Source organism: Varroa destructor, unplaced genomic scaffold, assembly GCF_002443255.2.
Source record: "Varroa destructor unplaced genomic scaffold, Vdes_3.0 BEIS01000006.1, whole genome shotgun sequence".
In the NCBI taxonomy this organism is placed as follows: Eukaryota; Metazoa; Arthropoda; class Arachnida; order Mesostigmata; family Varroidae; genus Varroa; species Varroa destructor.
The window spans coordinates 779,067-799,744 of record NW_019211459.1 but is presented as its reverse complement, the minus strand read 5'-3'; the positions used below and the strand labels follow the sequence as shown (position 1 = coordinate 799,744).

The 20,678-nt window shown below is 38.3% G+C and overlaps 1 protein-coding gene across 11 annotated transcripts in view; it reads right to left on the bottom strand.

Moving 5' to 3' along the window:
• The window catches only part of ATP8A (ATPase phospholipid transporting 8A1), a 58,930-nt gene that overhangs the window by 25,021 nt on the left and 13,231 nt on the right, over positions 1-20,678 (bottom strand). The window contains exons 1-2 of one of the 11 annotated variants that reach the window (XM_022812653.2): positions 20,214-20,231; positions 19,317-19,454 (exon numbers count right to left, since the gene is read on the bottom strand). The exons of 7 other annotated variants lie outside the window; for them this stretch is intronic. In XM_022812653.2, the coding sequence (XP_022668388.1) occupies positions 19,317-19,383 (67 nt within the window). In that variant the 5' untranslated portion in view covers positions 19,384-19,454; positions 20,214-20,231. Of the gene's footprint in view, positions 1-6,888; positions 7,726-11,273; positions 11,420-12,705; positions 14,109-19,316; positions 19,455-20,213; positions 20,232-20,678 lie in introns of those variants that run through there. 3 more of the 11 variants (XM_022812655.2, XM_022812657.2, XM_022812656.2) reach the window with 3 other exon arrangements.

The window sequence follows — 20,678 nt, the reverse complement described above, 5'->3', positions numbered from 1 at the left end:
AAAGAGCGGGACTTTTGATTCGGCAAACAAAACGTACCAAGTGATCAATAAATCTCGGAATGAATTAACGTCGGTTGAAAAGTTAAGTTCGGCACAAGTTCGAATTGGAATGGCCAATTAGACGGCCGTTGTTTCTATTGCCTGTGTCACACACGTGTTGAATTATTTGTGTTATTGGTAAATTTTGATTTTTGTTAGTACGAGCTACAGCTGAAGTACTCACTTAAAACGAGAAATCAAATGTTTCGCACAGTCATATTTATTTATCGCAATTTCCTTCGGTGGTACTCTCACTTCAGTGGAGACAGTAGCTCTCAAGCGACGCAATACGCTTATTTGATTTACTATTCGAGTTATTTCCGTTGGCAAATTGGATATGCGCGGTGTTTTATTAGAGTTTCTAGCAGAAGTCTATTGTGGAAGTGAAGCGAGAATGTAATAGATCAACTAACGCTAACAAAATGGCTAAAGTGTATTTTGCAAAAGGTTGTATTCAAATCGAAAACATATTACCAAGCTAGCCCCGGACTAGTTCGATCACCTGAACAGTAGCCTTTTCCGCTTTCAAATAGTACATCGTACAAAAATCCTATCTAACAACGTCTGATTAAAAAAGAAGCGTCTGGCAAAAGTATTAGGATTCCTTACAGGTTGATATGACATTAGGTAAATTTTGTAATGGTGAGTAGGTCAACCTTACTACAGCGTTTAAATAGCCGCCAGAATTTGTGTTGATTTTGTGCCCGCAATTGGAACGGTACGAGAAAGTACGAATCTGATTTATCTATTTACGAAAATTTAGACAAGAACAATTACGCTACCACTTGGCGCCGCCACTCATGCCTAAGTATCTTAGATATTTGTATTTTGGCGGGCAAAAACTGAAAGTTCGGCCAATTGGAACACTTTGCTCCCGCAAACGTTAGAGTTTTTTCTTCACACTGTTAAGGCTGTTTTGTCATCTCGTCGGGGATTTGTTCGATTTTACAGGTCTGAAAATATTCGGAATACAAATTGACTTTTTTGAAGTTTCGTCTTTTTCTGAATGAGAACAAGACGTACACATTGTCAGTTGTAGTACGCTCGGGCCTCTGCTGAAAGGTTATCAGCTACAGATAGCAAACACCGTTGATCGACAGACACAGTTTTCCTTACGGAATTGAAATAGCTTTGGAAGTTTGGAGTTAGAATGGTCATGTAACTATGTACGGCTGTTTTGTTCACGATTTGGACACATCCAGGAAGTCCACGTATTATACGCGCCAACCCTTTACGATCTAACTTATGTTTCAGCTGACTGTTGGTATTCACAGAAGTTGATGCTGTAACACCATTTAGTAAATGCTGGTACGGGCACACGAAGTAAAAAAAAGTATACAGAGATTTAATCGTGAAGGCACATAATAATCGATTACGTTGTTTTTTATTTATTATTATTATTATTATATGGTTATTATTTGAAAGATGACGCAGCAATAACCAAAGCGTACGCATACTCATCATTCTAGCGGATTAAAGCGGTACCAAAGTTTATGAATGAGGAAAGAAAAAAAGCTTATTTTAAGAAAACCATTATGTTCCCACTATCGTCTATAATTGAACATATCATAACAAGTAGGTTACTAGTCACGGCCAATTCTAAAGGACTTATAGTTTTAAGCGGTTATTTTCTATAACGTTTTGTCAATCGGAAGATCTTTCTACAACTTATGAGTCCTCAACGGCTGACCAATTTCTTCATTTGTAGATTTGGAGAATCATTTGTGGTGAAGTTTTGCTGCTTCGAAAAATATGACTCATTTTAAATGAAAAAATGTGTTCAGAATCTTTCAATCGAATTAACATATCTTGTAAGAAACCATTCTGATTCTTAAGAGGATTTTAGCTGATCTAGATAAAAATCCTTTTTCGTCTTCAGTCGATACTTGCAAATGATGAATTCGATACTGTTTCTGGGCAATACTGTATCCAAAGGCTTTGTATATAGTTGCACGATATGCTCGTTTTCTCAGCTTCAAATGCTACCATGGTACTAATTATCAGATTAAATTGCTCTAATGGCTAGTCAAGCGTACCTCCAGACAGCTGCCGGGAGAATATCTACATTGTCATTTCCTTCGAACTACACTGATTTACTATGCTGAGAATCTTTCCTTCGTGGGTACAAGCAATCCTAAAGAAAAATCCTCAGTATGGGCATCAAACTGGCTACTGCTCAACCCATTTACAAAAATGAACTTTTCATAGCTATATTCGGTAATAGCGTAGAAAAAAATTTGTAACAGATATGAGTTCGCGTCGATGGAACCTGGGCTCTTGTTGTCGCTTGAAGATAGTTCAGTTATATAACAGTATTTATAAGGCCTTTTTAAGGCACACAGCTGTCAGTCCATTTGACTATTCCTAGCATGCGAACTTTCTAGTACTAGGTTTAGCATTAACATTTGAGTAATTCAGGCATTCATATTTTGAATAATCAATAAATTTGAAATAACCAGAGAAAAATCATACGGCTCTTCGTTATTACGACAGCACACAGTAACTCTATATGATGCAAAAGCAGCAACGGCAGAAGGCTGAGGGCGCAGTAGACCCACAGCATGGTAACGTTTTCATTTATTGATTGGTTTTTTTTTAAAACTAATACAGGAATCGAAGCAACTGCTTCTTCTGTGTGAGCGAAGCACAGTTTTACGATGTAGTAAATGCTTGATTTACTCTGGTTAAACAGAAAGGTCTCCGCTTGGCCGAACAGAAAGCGCCCGTGAAGGTCTCATATTAGGGCGACGCGGGTCAAATCTACCACAAAATAACTGTTAAATACTTACCGCATATTTTAAACAATCTCGTTATACAACTACCAAACATTTAATCGTGTCATTACCGGTTTTTTTTATAAATAGAAGAGATTTATTAACCAAAAATTAGACCAATAGCGCATGTAAATTAATCTATATTTTTGTTAAATCGGGTTGCTGAGGTTAGTCTTGATATCGCTATCAAGCAAAATGAAACGATACACTTGTGAACACAAGCTTACGAACTTCAATTGGAGCACATAGTCCAAACTGGGATTATGCTCGACATTTTGACAAACTTTGAAAAAATATCTGTTTTAATTACTGGTTTATCAAAAGCTACGTAAGCAGCGCGTAGGGCACTTTTTCACTTTAATGATTACAGCTCTGACAGGTAAAAAAAAAAGCGCGTCATTGATAATGATTTCGTATGAGTTGTCTGTATGTGAGAGTACTGAATAGAGAAATAGGCTTTCGATTTATAACCACGTTATTACATACCGCACCACACCATAACTTATACTACCCATTACCACAAGGTTTTATCTGCCACTTGACCAGAATCACAACTACAATGTAGCCCTGAATCCGCTAGTAGCCTCATTACTCACAGTGGTCGTTAGCAGCTTAGATGACCTTGTAAGTTTATTGTCAATGGACAAAACTGAGTCACACGCAGGTCGGTAGCCATCTCTACTCCAGCTCGATCGTGAAGTAACGGCAATAGAGCTGAATACCTTTAGCTTGATCTAAATGCATATGTTACATGCTAACGAGGTCCACACACACGCACATGAGAAATACAGTTAGCGTAGCCCAGCATTCTCTTGTCTTAAGAAGCTCTGAATAGCATAACTGTCGACAGAGCAGTTCGATAATGGTTCTCTGGCTAACACATCAATAGCCCACTTTCATTTTTCGATAAAAGACCAGAAAACAAAACAGTAAGATTGACGAAAATAAATAGAGACAGTGAGTGAGGTTAACGCCAGTGGCAGATTTGCCTATGTTGAACTGCAGTATCTCACTACACTTACTAGACTTCTTCCACTGGAACTTCTAGCTCTATTAACTTTATTAAGTATAAGAGCTTCATTTGAAAAAAAAGCATTTGGGTAGCTCCGCCATAGGCACTCTGCCAGAGAAACTTGGTAACGCTTGCTAAGGTAGCAACCCAGGCCGATAACTTATCATGAATGCATGTGGAACTGTCCAACATTGGCAGGTTTAATGCGATAGAAAAGTAATAATCCGTATGCATGTTTCTAAACGTGAAAAAAACACAAATATTGAATAAGTGTTTTGACAAACAAATCTGTGCTAATCCCACTTATATACGCTTTACTGGATTGTAACGACGTATAATTACTACTATTTACTTAATGCAACATCCCGTTCACCTCGACTAGAGCTTCAGTCCGAAACTTATGTAACTCGCTTGCTATTTTCAAGGTATTACTTTTCTAATCGGCGCGTAACTTTTAGATAGTGACCAAGCGTAGATTTGGACCCGCTAAGGTGTCATCCAAATACGCTTTGCACAAAAACATTAAACGAATCACATTTTGAGCTGATAGTAAATGACAAGTTCCAAAAATTCACGAGTTCAAAACTATCAAAGGCGGGAAAAGGCGCAAAAAGGCCCCAAAGGAGCAATTCTATTACGAATGATGTTTATGTCATTTTGATACTAATTTGAGCCCTTTTTCTTTAGGTGTCATTAAGTATCTTTCATTTTATTTGATAGAAGTATCTCCTCGATTTTTAAGAAACTTGATGAAAATTGCAAATAACGTATACTGGCGGTTCCGGGCAAAAACGTAGTTTTAGACTAATTGAGATTCGTCTAGTTCTATAGATGGTCTTTGCTCCTGTTTCTAAAACGAACCCTTTGCCTCCACCATCGTGAGTTAGTTTACTTTTAAAAAGAAATGTCGTTCTTTGAGCACCAAGAATGAACGATGAACAAATAACCGAACATTTATGTAATACTAATAAAATACGTGGGCTAGATTTTAATTATCTTTAGAAAGTGGGTTTAGTCTGACGAGACAAACCTATATAAGAATCTCATGCCTAAGAACACTTTTTTTTTTGTTTAAAGATGCAGAGAGTGTCTTGGAATCTTGAATTGCACGGTAACGAACAACGCCAGATTTGTTCACTTTGTACATTTTCGCTCTTTATTGGGCATATATCCGTATCAGCTGGCTCTCAGCATGAAATGAAATGCATCTTTGCAAACCTAAACAATTAGCTCTTCCTGAGTTTGGTAAACAAACACGTTACTCGGGCGCCATCAAGATTCCTGTACATCCAAATTACCTCCACCTAATTGGTCCGTACTGGCTCAATCAATAAATCTACGGAACACCTACCAACGTACTTGAGAGTATCGTCATTCTCTTAAATAATGATAATAGCGCCCTTCGCAGCCTTTTTCTAGATTAGTAATAAAGTATCAAGAAACTAACGGATTAATGAATGATGTTTGGGAAAAGCCAAGTTTGATGCATTGGACTTGTTTAATGGTACCGTACTGACGTTAACGTACTACACTTGTTAGTGTAGAGAAGAAACAGCGAGACTGTCGTAGATGTGAATCGAGAACCAAATTGTATAAACAAATGCTGTCAAACAAATGCTCGAGATCGACGAGCAGGGCAGCACAGGTCCCATCATACTGTTCATGACGCAGAGTCTCTATTTATTTTAAAATCGCCTAGCCTATTTGTTTATACCCAGAAACGAGCTGACTTTACCTAAGCAGTTGTCTTCGAGGCTCGAAAACAGTCGCTGCACTTTTTTTGTTTTACTGTTTATTCTGTTTTGTCTGTTACTACAATTTTGTTTAGGTTAGATAAGATACTGATTGAACGATGCCCAAACGCTAGGCTACCACTTATTGCACCTGCTGTGCGAATCGCTATTAACCAGGGTACCTTAAAGCCATTTGACAGAAAGGTGGCATGTGATGTTTGCAACGTGTGTTAGAGAAGCGACGATTATGCCAGCCTTAATAATTCCAATTGTCGTTTCTGATATTTGCAATAAGCAGTATGCACTTAACAGACGGTAGAAAATAGAACCTCAAAAGGGATTTGAAATTATTGCAATAGTTGGTCCAATATATCTGCTTCCCGAATTTGTGTACGTTCTCTTGTTCAGTTACGAAAACAAACGAGAAGAATTGTTTGGTGATATCAAATAATTCCGCACTCATAGGAGATCAGTTGGCCTGCAAGGAACTACATATAACACTGTTAACGCGGTACCTTAAGTGACATCGAATAAGTTATCGACAACAAGATCAGCACTAAACTGAAATGGTAATATTGCACTTGTTCAGTAAACTTGCAAACTAGCTATTTCAATTAAGTTATTTTGAGTAGCAAAGCTACATGGAGCATACTGTGGTCAGGGGTTAAAGGGTCGATCCCTATTCATATCGACTGAATCCAAAATTGGCATATAAAACGACCGTCCTTAAAGGATAGGACAGGAAGAAGTCCAGTCTACCTGTTCATTTCAGTGTTACCACCTGGCCCGGCTATGAGGTCGTTTATATAGAATGCAGCTGTTGAGAATAATGGGCAGCTACTAGCCTGGTTTTAGCATTCCCAATGACCCTTTCTGGGCCGTATAGTGTAACATAAAAATATATATTATGTTTACACTTCGAATTTGTTCCGTCAAAAGAAAACGCCCTTTCATAGCGTACCATAGTACCTTGTCAATCATCAACCGAATCGTTCACGTCGATGAGAAACGATTTTAAATACTTGTATCGGTCTTCCCAGCGCCGATCTCGTGGTAGCTTGGTGCGTACCGTATTAGCATGCTAACCGTAGGGACACTTGCTGGTATAGGTTCAAGCCCGAACATAGTTAGACTTTGTTCCACGCTGGTAGCGTCCTGTTGAATTCATATCGGCGACGCCGTACTAAAAATTTAATACACGGAGCTAACTCGAAAAATTCGAAGCCGAATTGAAATTGTGGAGCGCCTAAGACAATACACTGTAGTCGCTGGTTGTTTTTTCTAACAATAAAAAGGTATAGATTCATATAATGTCGTTTTATTATCTTACCTGAGCTCGAGAGCATCAATCCTCTCACAAGGACACACAGTAAAGCTGCATGGGCCATTCCAGTGCACACTTATTACACAATGTTCTATCCTGTTTCATCCTTAGTTTTTTCTATTCATCTGTAGAAGGTGTGATTAAGATCCGTTATCGGTCACTCTTAATTTAACAGCAGTTTACGTTACCCACTCACTACTTTAACAGTAGTCTAAGCATCTGTCCTGCCTCGCAGATATGACAATATGCAATGAAATGGAGTGCCGCGAAAAGCAGCAATAGGCTTTCGATTTGGTAAACTCGAACTCTGCACATTTTTTGTCTCGCACCTTCATGTACAATGTACTGACGATTTGTTCATTGTCAATAATAATAATTATGTACATTAAACTGTCGATCTGCCTTCGATCGATTTCTGTTACAAACGGTTTTCAACAGCACCAACAATGGTTGTCAATCAGCTGCATTTGCCAACTGGTACACCCTGGCATCGTGTCGAGACAGTTTTGACACCGCTGCAACCAGCTGTTATGCATATTTGAATTGGCAATAAACTCTTGCACCTGCATGTACACAATACATTATGATAACATCATGCGCTGTTGGTGAAAGCAAAACGTAGGACTGAAGGAACTTGCGGAAGTTTCAGATAATGGCGACAAGGAAAACGTCAGCGACGCATCAAGCGACATCATCCCAGTGGCAAAGTGGCAACGACGCTAAACAGTGGAAGAAGCTGGTGATGCTTGTAATGGCGTTGCTGCGAGCAAACTTCTCTGCCCTCACTCACCAGCTCCCGCTGTCAGAGCATCGAAACAACAAACGCATTCTACGAATCAGCAGATCCGATGAAAGTGGAAGCCAACTGTTGCGGCCAGTGCACCGCAATAGTTTAAGATGGTGAGAGAGGAGGAAGATGGGGAAATGGAAAATGCCATCGCGTTTCGCGATGAAACCTATTCATCGCGCCTTGTTCGAAAAACATTGGCCCATACCATCAGAAAACGCAAAAAAAATACGATTTTATTTACACTTGGGGGCCATGTGAGCAAAATGAGAAATCTGATTCGCTGTTTATTCGATGTTTCGAGTTTTCTATCCGGTTTCACCTTTCGGCGTTCCATTAGACGGCTGGCTCGAAGTCGGTCTATTTTTGCGTTCGAAACCAGATCACAATGCTGTCTAGGGAAACCACAACATGTATTCGAGACGCTCAAACTAGCTGTGATTAGACCAAGATACACTGAAGTATCGGTGTCTATAGACTTGTAAAGAAGAATAGAGTATCGACAAGCCGTGGAGAGTAGCCGTGAATCGAAAATCAAGTGATATTCTTCAGTAAAAGAAATTATTCGTAAAGTTAGGAATTCTAGTGAAGGCGTGTCCTTTTTTTTATTTCATGCAAACAGTGGTCGGGCAAATGTTAAAGGGATGCAGACGATGCATTTACAATATAAGAAATAAGTTAATTGGAAACGGATTGTTCAAAGAGGTAAAATCTAATGACCAGGTCTCAATGTACCAACCTTACTTAACCTTCCAAAAGATTTATTTCACATTTCACAACGCGATGATATCCCAAAAATAACAAAATGTTTTTCTAAGGGTCAAATAACCACCACCCATTTTGCGGTATGAGAGGTTAAGCAAAAACACCGTAAGAACCGGATTACGTGTTACTCTTTAACCCTAACACAAATATGCAATTTCCATATATGAGTTAAGAATGACATGCAAGTGAAGTTCAACATTTCAGAACTCTTTTACAAGCATTTTTTGTTCATTCGCAATTGAAGTCTATACCCATACTACCTATGACATTCTGCCATCTGTATAGTGAAATATACTCTTTCCTTTTAAAATTATGGGTACAAAAAGTTAAGAAAGGTAATCAAGTTAAAATTGGGAAAATTTAGAACTGAGAAGTTGTCGAGGTCTCACAAAATACAATAACGATGTCTAGTTACAATAATGGACGATAGAGAGCCTCCAACTGTAACTCCTGCATTTCACCCACCGTGGGGTGTCGATTATCGTAACACAAACGAAGTGATTTATTTCTGCTTTAAAATATTTGCTGGTTAAGCTGGTGGAGTTCATTATCTCCTACAATTTTCAGTAGTATAGTTCAGTCACAAGCTACGCGAATAACACCTGCACTAGACAACCAAAGAAGCGCTATAAGCTATTATGGTTACATTTTTGTTTTCGGATGAAGTCTGCCAGTTCAACTATATTTACCTACTAACGCGAGCGTCTACGAATATTAAAAAAGATCTAAACTTCTGGTCGCAAGGACTGTTGTAACCTGAAGGCAAAGAAAATTAAGTGGCCCAACGTTCGCTTTGCTCCCCTCTCGAACTTGCCGTACCCAACTGTCTAATTTTTTTTTACTCTATTTTAGTTTTCTAATGGATTAGTCTCTAATGCAGCTTCTTACGCTTCGTTTACCACCACGAAGATTTTTGAGTTGAAAATTTTCTTCCTGAAATTATCGAAACCGACCGCTCAAGATGCTTCTAGTAATATATACTTCAGTAAGCTTGATACGGTGAACTGAGTTATCTGCCTTTGTGAGATTGAAAATTAGAGTGTCTGACGAATACAGGTGCCAGAATAGAACTCATATTCGTAACCCACTCGTTTCCTTTTCCTCCGATTTACCATGGCTTACTGGAAATCGCCCGCGTGTCCGAGTGAGTGATCTCAGACTCCAATGAATACAGATGCATACAGAAAACAAAAAGAAGTGCCACCAAATGTTGGTCTGTTATAAAATCACTAATTCTAACTATGAGATTGACGTTTTTTACATTTCATATTGATCAACCTAATAAAACGCGCTTCGATATAGCTCGTTCGTTTATAAAAACTTTTCTCAGGAAAAATACCAACACAGGAAGGCCAATCCGTGATAAAATGAAGTTATAGGGCAATCTTGTTGTAACGGGAATTCAAGTCAAAAGGGTTGTTATAGTCAATATGTTTGAGTGCCTCTAATGTTTTGAAAACACCAAAAATTTATATCAACCGCGAACATTAGCTAAAAGATCTAAAATATTACTGCGTTTAATTTGATGAAACTCAAATGAGATAATGCGTCGCTTTCAATGAAAGGAAGAGTGGTCATTTATAGCTCTATAGCCTGACGTATGCTTGAATTAGCGATTTATATTTAGCTGAATTTGAAAAATATTATTGCTGCTAACTCTTGTGTTATTTTATATATATAAGAAATAACAGTTATTTATAATTAAATTAAATTAATAAAAGAAATTGCAATCGAAGGATAATTTTTAATCATTATTCCTCCTTAATCAAACTAAAGTAAATTAAACATGTTCGAAATGGTCATCAGGCTTACCAATCACTACAATATACAATTGTATTAATAACCGTTTCCCTCGCCTCAAAGCAGCTCAGTCTCATTGCTTCGACGACGAGAGAAGATCAGCAGGAACGTGAAACATCGTGCTGGATAGTGTCTTGAGGTGGCTTCAGCAAATAAATAAAGCCGTTTTTCTGCTGACACTGATACCTAAATAGGATTTCACTTTAAATCAATATAGTAGTGAAATTATCATAGATCAATGAACATCAGGACAATAAGGCTGAAATCTGTTAAAATCCTGAGTTGCCAATGTGTACACCTTTCTTCAACCAAATTTCAGTCTATCACAATTTCAGCCAGTTGCTCGGCTGGCTGTGACGAAACTGCGGTTTGTACGGCAACAACTATAGGAATAACCGTCTTGCGATAGTAAACTCCAACGAACATTGAACGAAGCATTACCAGCTTCATAATGTTCACCAGACTTCGGATACGTATATTGCGTCAAACGTGCCGTCCTAAAAATGATATGAAAATATATAATATAAAATGATATTATATAACAAGTTGTATGAGTGTGTTAACTTTTAAATTAAAAATTTCGCAATCAATCGTTTGCTGGTTCTTAATTAGTATATAAAGAAATCCGGTCTTTCTTAATTTTTCGATATATTATAAACGTATTTTGTTGATGCACGTCTTGGCTCCTGAGCTGAGAGTAAACAACCCTTGAAAAAGTAATTAGTTATAGTTCAGCCACCATCAGCCATTAAAAAAACTAGCCTAATATAGCACGGTAAGAAAAAACAACGGAAGCAGACTACTATATATATATATATATATATATATATATATATATTTATATTGAGTATTTGACTATACTGATCCAAAAAAATATATCTCTGCTACTGCTGTCTTTTTATATGTGACTTCTGAACAGCTTTACCCCGATAGAGAGAGCCACCACACAGTCTTTTAAGAAAGAATTAAACATTTCAAAATGGATTCATCTTCTTCTATGTACATGTATATAGCTTATTCCATTAAATGTCGTACTAACCGTGATATCAAACGTGTTCCGTAGAACTACGTCCAATGTCCCTTCCCCATGCTGGATTAACTCCACCGAAGGTTAACTGTTCTGTGTATCGGCGATGCTAATCTCTTCTAAAAATGCTTGCGAGGAGGAAGCAACTGAGAGGTAAACTGCTGGAAGAACGTTATCAACGCAAAGTCAAATTTGGCATCAACTTTCATTCCCGCCTTAACTTGATCTTTGTCATCGTGAAAAACGTGTAACGATTTACTCGATCTGACTCGATTAGCGATACCGTGCTCCAGAATAAAGATATTTGTTCAATGGATTAAACCTGACCTGCTGTCAATTTCACTCTCCAGAATTTATGGTCATATTCAGTATATATGCTTAACAATAGGCATATGCGAATTGTTTATATTTCGTATGGCTTATTCTAATAAATATAGAAGGTTTATAGGAAGACGTTTGACTCGGAAATACTGCCAACGATTCGCAACTTTGCGGCGTATACTAATATTAGAAATTTATACGTGCGGCATATAGTGATGCTGTTCCGTCGCACTAGGTCATCATATTCGAATACTGCAGCTTTTAATATACCCACTATAGGACTGTTTATATGTAGTGTGTTATGATGTGAGGTAAACATTTCCATTGAAATTTGAATCTCGTCGCGGCTTAAAATAGCTGTGATCATTCACAAATATCAGCTTAGGTACCACTCGGATAAAATATTTCTTTATGTAACAGTTTTGCTCTATACAAATTGACTGAACTTTGTATTTTTGATATAATAAACATCTGAGTAAAGCGCACGAAGTTTCCGACATATACGAATCAAATTGATGCTGAAAAGTCGAAAGTTGTAATTGAAATGACTTGTAAAATTGTAAAGCATTAGCCAAACTGTATTATTAAAAATAGTTGTGGATTATAGAATACATTTAAATATTTGTTCATTTCTTTATTAGCTACAAACATGTAAGAGTGGCCATTCTGCTGTATAGTTACACCTTGTACTAAGACAAGCAGTAGTTTCTTACATCTGATATTTTCGAGTATCTAATAAATACACAACAATCTCACCCTCGAAAACTGCAGATTATCGCCCGCTAACATACATACTTACATGCCTAATAGATGAGGTAAGCTGACAGACGACGTTAGAACGTTAAAATGCCTTACAACTGTAATTAATATGTGCTCAAGGCAAGACTGAGTCTAGTTCAACGGTTCTCAAGGACGAACTGAGTTGAAACGGTTCGAATCAATGATCTGCAGCTCAGGCGAAACCACAGACTCTTACAGTAGCAAAATATTAGTTGAAGATCTGCCATGCTTTTGTGGTAAATTACTTCGCATATGTATTGTTTCTACGACGGAGATGATACTAATATGTCTCAACTGATACTGCCTGTATAATTGGACTGAGTTAATTTAGGCATTTCATTACCTTGTATATTTTGTAAGTCATCGTAGGCAGCGAGTGAAAGACGCGGCAGTCGTGGAGCGTTCATTATGTTTGAGGAATGGTTGCCTGCTGTTGGGTACGGCGCGCAGTACGCAACATCGCGCTCGTTGATATCAGAATTACCGTTGTGATATGTAGCTTAGTTGGATCGTCCGTAATGTTCCAGAATGAGCCGAATTACCGCAAAGTGGAAAACGTATGTAGATCTGCCGTGGACGCTGTAACCTTTAAAATGATTTCTTCCGTGCAACGTCACACTGACACATACAAATACGTGAATCGTAGTCACATACTCGCACCAACTTAACTGATCGCTTCTCATCGATTTACGACCGTTCGCTTGCACGACATCGTCTCATTATAGATGTACGTCGTACAACAAAATAACGAGCACTGCGAGCAACGAGCTTGCGAAATTGCTTCACTCTAAGCGCGAGCACAGGCAGCTAACTGAGACGCCTCGAATGACTGACGCTGAAAATGGCTGGCTAATTGTTTGTCACAGTTCAATAGACGGGAGAACGCCCTGCTCCGTTTTATTGTTTCATTCAGCCACCGAACAGCTGTGAATGGCCGTGGATAAGATAAGCTTTCTTCTCGTTTAGCCTCTAAGGGATTCGGACACAGTGGACACGTACGAAGTAACCGAGGCGGCAACAGCGAAAATGACCGGCACGAACTGGCTTAGAAGTTCGAAAAGGACGACGGCATGTAAAAGTGGACTTTGTCCATGTCAACGATAATAGCGAAGACAATGAGTAAATTCGCTGATTCTGTGGTAGCAAAAAACTGAGCTGATCATACTGCCAGAGCTGCTATTGCTGCTTGCTTACTTGCTCCGTTACTGTTTAGATTCATCCTTTTTGTCTCTATATTTTACAGTCATTGGAACGACGCTAGAGGGTAACATAAACACGCGGGAAAAGAGACCGGCAAACTGCCGAGCTGGTCTGAGAACAACGAATGACGTCGCTGGGGTACAGGCAGCCCTGTAGATGAGAAACACCTAGCATATGAGAGCACGCAAACACGGACATACACAGAAGTACCACACACGTAACAGAAGACCATGTAACGTCACGCCAGGGTGTTTCGAAAAATGTGTGCGCTACAATTTAGTTGGTCTATTCTATTTGACGGTACTGTGATTTAAGTCGCATAGAGACTTGTTTTGTTAAATGGCAGAACATTCGAGTGGCTCAATGCAGCCCATGCGCTCCGTGAACACCCGCCCGCGCTGATTCAAAACGGCCTCTGTGAGGAGACAACGCTTTATGTACAAATTCAATCAGTGCCTGCAAGCCAAGTAGTTCAACGTGTAATTGATCAATCAAATCTTCTTTCATAAAAACATTTTTTATATCTAGAGCAGTCAGGCCGATCAGAAAACGTAGCGATGTAAAACCAGTGTAGTAATTAGCAAACAAAGCCAGAAGAAATATAAATAAAATGAAGTTTTTCGACTGGAAGTGGTATCGAATAAGGTTCATTAAGTTAGTAACAGTACTAAAACACTCGGTGATTGCCTGCAAATAGGCTCCACATGTATTTAAATTACACAGCGCAGAAGGATGCTTTAGCATAAGTTCACATGTCAGCTTCACACACCCCGCAGCAAATTAAAAAACTTCTGGCTGATTGAATTTTGCACAAGTTTCCTAACACTAGCTGATTACACATGAGTGTAGATTGCAACAATGGACTGCAGCAATGTTGTAAGATAAATTAATAAATAGCCTAGTACAAAGGATGAAGGGTATGAATGCTTCTCAAACATCCTCAAAGTTAAGCATCAGTATTCTAAAGTCCTACTTATATAAACTTTTTATGAAGTTTTAGGTAGTGCTTATATACACATTGGTTAAGCAGCCTCGCTGCTTGCTATGACGATACGCTTCATCCGTAATGATAATATTACAGTATAACATTTTTACTATTACAGCAATATAATGACTCGGACTCAAGAAACGGGTTCATCATTAAAGAACCATTGTCGCGCTTTTTTATACGAATCGTAGACAATCGTAAAAATCCGCCTAAGTATATCCTGTGATTAGAGCCTTTCGACTAATACGACGAAACGAATATATGTGGCAGAAACGAATACCGTATATTGCACTACGTATAATCCGACGACCTCACAAAAATGGCTAGCTCAAAGGTATAAACTCGTTACTAGCGGTTGGTTTGTAAGCTTCCTGCTTTACAGATGATTCCCACTTTTTATTATGAGAGAGGGAGAGAGATATTAACAACATAATATGAGAAGGTGTATAGAATTATGTAAATCAGCTTGCGTCGAATGGGTCATACGACTTCTGCTAAGTCTACAAAACCACTTTGAAAGATTTGCCACATATCCTAGAGTTAATACGAGGCGGCAGCAAGTGGCACGATATCTGTCATAATTTTTTCTGCATCGAGACGTTAGGTCTGTTAAAACCTGATTCCCAGCAGAGTCTGTGGTCGAATTCGTACATAGTAAAGTCAATAATGTCGTGTCTGTTCAGTCGGCCCACTCGCGCCCGAAACAAAGAAACTTGTGTGACCCTAAATTCGCTTTGGGAGCTTCCGGAGCTAGAAGTTCAAGACGACAACGTACGTCGTCGAACAGGAATGGCAAGCCAGCTAGCAAATACGTACAGGGACTTCGGGTTACTACGTGCAGCTTTCTCGTTTCAATAGATATAGTTCGGTTGCTCGAGATTTCCCACTGTAAGATCTCACCAACTGATGCGTATTCCACACATTTTTATTTGAAGTGTGCCGCCTATGTTTCAGAAAACATAGAACATAGTTTATAAATTTGATTTACAAATCGCGAGCGCTGAAAACAAGCCAAACGGAATAGCGGCAAATAGAGATGAAGTTAACTTTAAAATATTGACAAGAAATACAAAATAACAGTATTAAGAAAAGATTGTTAGGCACCTAGTTAAATCTCACGCATAGGTTCAAGTAATGAATAGGTCCTGGAGCATACAGTAATCCATAGAGTAGTCCATCCATAGAATAATAATCCAATAGAGAACTTCAATACCGGCTTTGGGTTTCAGGATCCATAAAGCTTTAACATATGAAACGATGTTTAGAATTATAACTAGGGCTTACTGAAGTAAGTTGCGATGGTAACTATCGACTCTTAAGGCTAAAACATAGGCTTGACAAACAAAAGTGAAACTTATCTAGTTGAAACAAAAAGTATCAGAAGACTCTTTATGTCCTTGATTAAAGTTGTGCAAAGAACGTTACATATTTTATATATTATTATATTATATATTACATACGAAAGTAGTATTTTTTCAACAACATTTCAATACCTTATAGAAAAAGAATTGATAAACGGCTGGTAACTCAACACCTTTCAGTTGTGAAAAATAGATTAAATATAGAAAACGAACATTTGCCCTTGAAGTGCTTTTATTTTATGTGTCCTATCATATATCAATATTTCATTGTGTTGCTGAATTGAGAAGGAAAGATAGCTTTTATAGATCCATCTGGTCCTGCCAGGAAATCATCTTACAAAGTTTCGTTAAAATACGATACGTAGAATCGTATCCCGATTATTTGAAAAAATGCAGATCCGTTGACTTAGCGAGTTTATATCTTATAAAATGCGTAATGCCGTTGGAAAGCCAACCCTTATCCCCCTCCCCCTTTGCTTACAAACAGTGTTTAAACGTTCCGCATTAAAAACTGGAGACGACCTGGTACCAAAGAGAGTCAGACTATGCTTGCACTACAGGAAAGCAGTATCGAGAGGTCAAGCCGAACCGTATAGCGTCAATTTTACGAGTTTGAATTTGAAAATCTTAGACTAAGAAAATTCGAACCGTACCTTATGACATCTATCGGAGCTTGAGAGGACGGTCTTTTCTTTAATAAAAATTTAGAAAAAAACTGACACATTTTGGTAAATTACACATCTATTAATTAGAATAAAAATCTTTCATGCCCCAAAATAAAAGCAGAATCAATATGTTCTCTACCACTGTAAAATGACAATTTTAAAACATTCAAGTAAACAAAAATTCTAATCGACTGGTTGGCCACCTGTGAAGGCATTATTACCCTTACCTCCAAGATAGAATGTGTGTTTGTGAGCAGAAGTCTTGTGATTAAGGCCATCACAAAGTATAAACAGATCAACAAACAATCAAATACAGCGTCACTAACTGTCATTGAAGCTTTTTCCCTTACCTAGCTATCACTCGAGAGACATAAAGGCCCAGATTTCGGAAAGGGAAAATCTACTATGAATTATTATTAATATGAGGAACACATTTACTCGTCACCTACAACAGTCTATTTTAAACATAAGACGAACGACTTATATTTTATGCAACTTGTGTCCGATTCCTGTACACAAGCAAAAAAAGGTATTCAATATTGGCCAACGTTCGTCTACTACATGAAGGTCACATGTGAAAATTCCGCAAACAGGACAATTTTGTCAGCCATAACGAATTTGTTGTATTATTATGGAAAGACCTAGCCTTCGTCTGGTAAAGAAGTGCGTGAATGCATGTCCGTTACGACAGACGGCCGGTCAAGGTACCAATATGAACGCACCCGCCTTTGTATTGATACCAAGAGACACATCTAAACTCGAAATAAACCCTATGCGTTGTTGATACTTCGTCAACATTCTTTGTATGTGCTGGAACTGTCATTCTTGGAACAGCCATGTTTATTCAATGTACCCATTGTTTCCCGTGATCACGTCTTTAATGTAAGACTTAAAGCACTCATTGAACCATAAATAATTTTTTCATAGTAATCGTTCCTCAAGCGATATTGATAGACCTAACTCGTCGTTTAAATACGCTATATACACCAAACGGCAGCGCAATTCAATTTTCGTTTGATATGAATCAAAGTGGCCAATAATGGCAAAAAGTGCCACAAAATACAAACACTTTAAAAAATCATTGAAGTTTACCCGAACGAACCATTTTGCAATTGATGGTCGCTTAAAAACGACGTTCGGTTTTTTATACAAAAGGGCCAAGTGTATCAAAAATAGGTTTTTTTTAATTTCGAAATTGAATTCTGTTATAGATTCCAACTGAAGTCTTAAAGACACTTGTCGCAGAAACAGCTCACTAAGCAATGAAATGCCCATCCAATCAAAGGAATACGAAGTGTCTCAAGTCCTGCACGTTCCAGGACGTCGAAAGTTTTCATTGATGAAAAAACATTTAGCACCTACATAAGCGTTATTTCAGCACCAAGCAACGACGGTACTGAGTTATGGTTCGCAAAAACGGCATAAAATATAACAAAGTGTACCATTATCTTAACTGAAGAAAAGTGACTCACAACATTAACTCTTTTTTAAGTTCCCTCAGTAAAGATTCGATTGGGTGGAAACGTAAAAAGTTACTTTGCCAGAAAAGAGCGCGTAATCTGAACTGAAGCAAACGTCATAACATTTAATTCAGCCCTTGCACTGATTTTCCTACTCTTTATTTGACTGATCCTTTTTAGAGTCTACTCGGCAATTTATTTTCAGATATTATTATCAGCGTACCTCAACTGTATACGTACCGATTACGGGTACGCAGCCGGATCAGCATAAGAAGCTACATTAGCTGGCACGACCCTTTTTTGGGTCCCGTATGCCCTACTGCCCCCCCCACCCCCAGATATGCCAAACGTGACAAGTGAATTTGAAATAATGTGATTTTTACGTAAAGATGCGTTCAGAAAGCAGTGCAAATCTGTTATCGAAAAGACCTGTAGGTATATTAAAGGCTATTGTATTAAAATAATGGCTTTCTAGACCATAAATGCTAATGTCAAAGCATCGGTAGTACATGGTCATTGCGGTTCCGCTGTTGTGCCAAAACAATTTTTCTTACTGCTGCAACGTTTCCATTACCTTGTTATTTTTCTGCTCCCTATAGCATTACCCCGTCATGTTCGTTTATGAGCCGATTCATGAACTGGGTTCATGGGATTTAGGTTAAAGATCCTCAAAAAAAACTTTTTATAGACTCTACTCTAAGTATAAGGGTGATCTAAGAAATGATCGCAAATCCGTTATAAATATACTTGTAGCCGTTCCTAGAAATCTCGGTTTAATGTAATATAGGAAGCAGTTTCGAGCGAATACCCGAAGGTCTAGGATTCAGTAGGCGAGACCCTTGCAGCACCAGATCACTTTCGTAGTGAATACATTAGCCATTGACCTCCTCAAAAACAGAAGAAAGTTCAGTAGCCTCTTATTTGTACTTTTCGTATTTCATCCTCCCTCAACTTCCATCTCTCAAAGTACGAATTTGGATTGGCAAGTAGGTTGTGTGTGTCAAGCTCCAATTCAACGAGGGTAAATTAAACACGAGTACTTAACTTAATGCAAGCGCCGCCCTTTGTTGTAGCTAGTGTGAATATAAAATAAGAGCATTCATATTTAACGTGAAAAAATCCCGAAAGTCAATATTGACCTTTTAAACGTTGTCCTCTTTCTTGTCTCGTAAGCTCGACGCACACTGCATACAAAGATGTACACGTACCATGATTCTAAAAGGCTATTAGTAATATCATAATAGAGGTATTAGCGTGCTTTTATTCAATGGCCCACTTACCTGGGGGGCGTTCGCTCCTCCGAAAAAGCGGCACAGTTTCGCCCAGACATGCGGTCTTCGACTCCATGAATTAGCCAAATACGCACTTAATTTTCCAGACACAGATGTAGCATGTTCGACTAATGTAAAAAGGTCCTTCTGTACACCACACTTGTCAGAAAAGATTTACAATTTCTTTAAAAATGGCTCAATTTTTCCTAGCTTTTTTTTTCCATATGAACGGGAGCTTGATCGTGATCCGAGCTTAGCCTCTATAAGCCATTTTTTTTTGTATATCAGGTAGTTTCGGTATTTTTTTCAATGTCATCTAAACCAGGAATATTACAAGTTCGCGATCCACCATTGAAGTTTAAGTGCCTCTGGGATACTTAAACAGGTAATACAAGTGGAGATAATTTTAAAGCGTAATACTTGACACTTCTCAGCACACGCAAAATGTTTAGTCGCAAAACTATATAATTCGTGTTTGTAGGCTTGCATAGTCTTTTTCAATTAATATTGACATATCGTATTCAATTTGATTTATTTTACGCGCTTATATATATATATATAAAGCGTGTGAACTTCTATGAAAAAATGTTAGCTTAAACTTAACGCTCTAACGTTTGACGCTTGCTTTGTGCTCTCGGAGACTGGTTTACACCAACACACATTCTCACGCATGCATTTATAGGGACGTTCCGAATTTAATTGTTTCCAAGTTGAGAAGCGCCCAATACTACTCGTCGCTCTCTTACGCCATTCTCTAGCGTCGGATAAAATGTATCACACTTTCGACACAGATAGCAGCCAGTTGTTAGAGACGCGCTAGCTTGTTCAGCCTGTAATCCATTTAAATAAATTTAGATTAACAAACAGTAGAGGATGATTAGGTTCTTGCTCCGTTCAATTACCTACCGTTCAATTAACTAGAATAGATACAGTCGCCGCAGGACTAGTTGCATAGCGACACGACGGAACGGGCCGAGACAATAGTAAGACATTACTGACATTTCGATGGCTCGAGCAGTTGTCCAGCGCCCACTTACGTCACCATTCCAAGCGTCACTTCTCACTCAAAGACCTGTTGACTCGGTCGAGATATTGTTGTTTCTCGTAGAAGCAGTCAAAAGCGGTGTCGCATATTTACAATGAGCCTGAATTATCAGGCCATATGGATACGTTGAGCAAATTCGAGGCTGTTTACGATATAATCAGAGCTGTAAGACATTGTAATGGCATTGTATCCATTCACGAACGTTAACATCTATTCGTAAATGTGAATGCTCTAACATCGTAGAAATAATCGTATCAAGCTTCTAAATATTGGAAGCTCAATGTACGGTAAGACTTTACAGTAACAATACAGGATGCCAACAACAG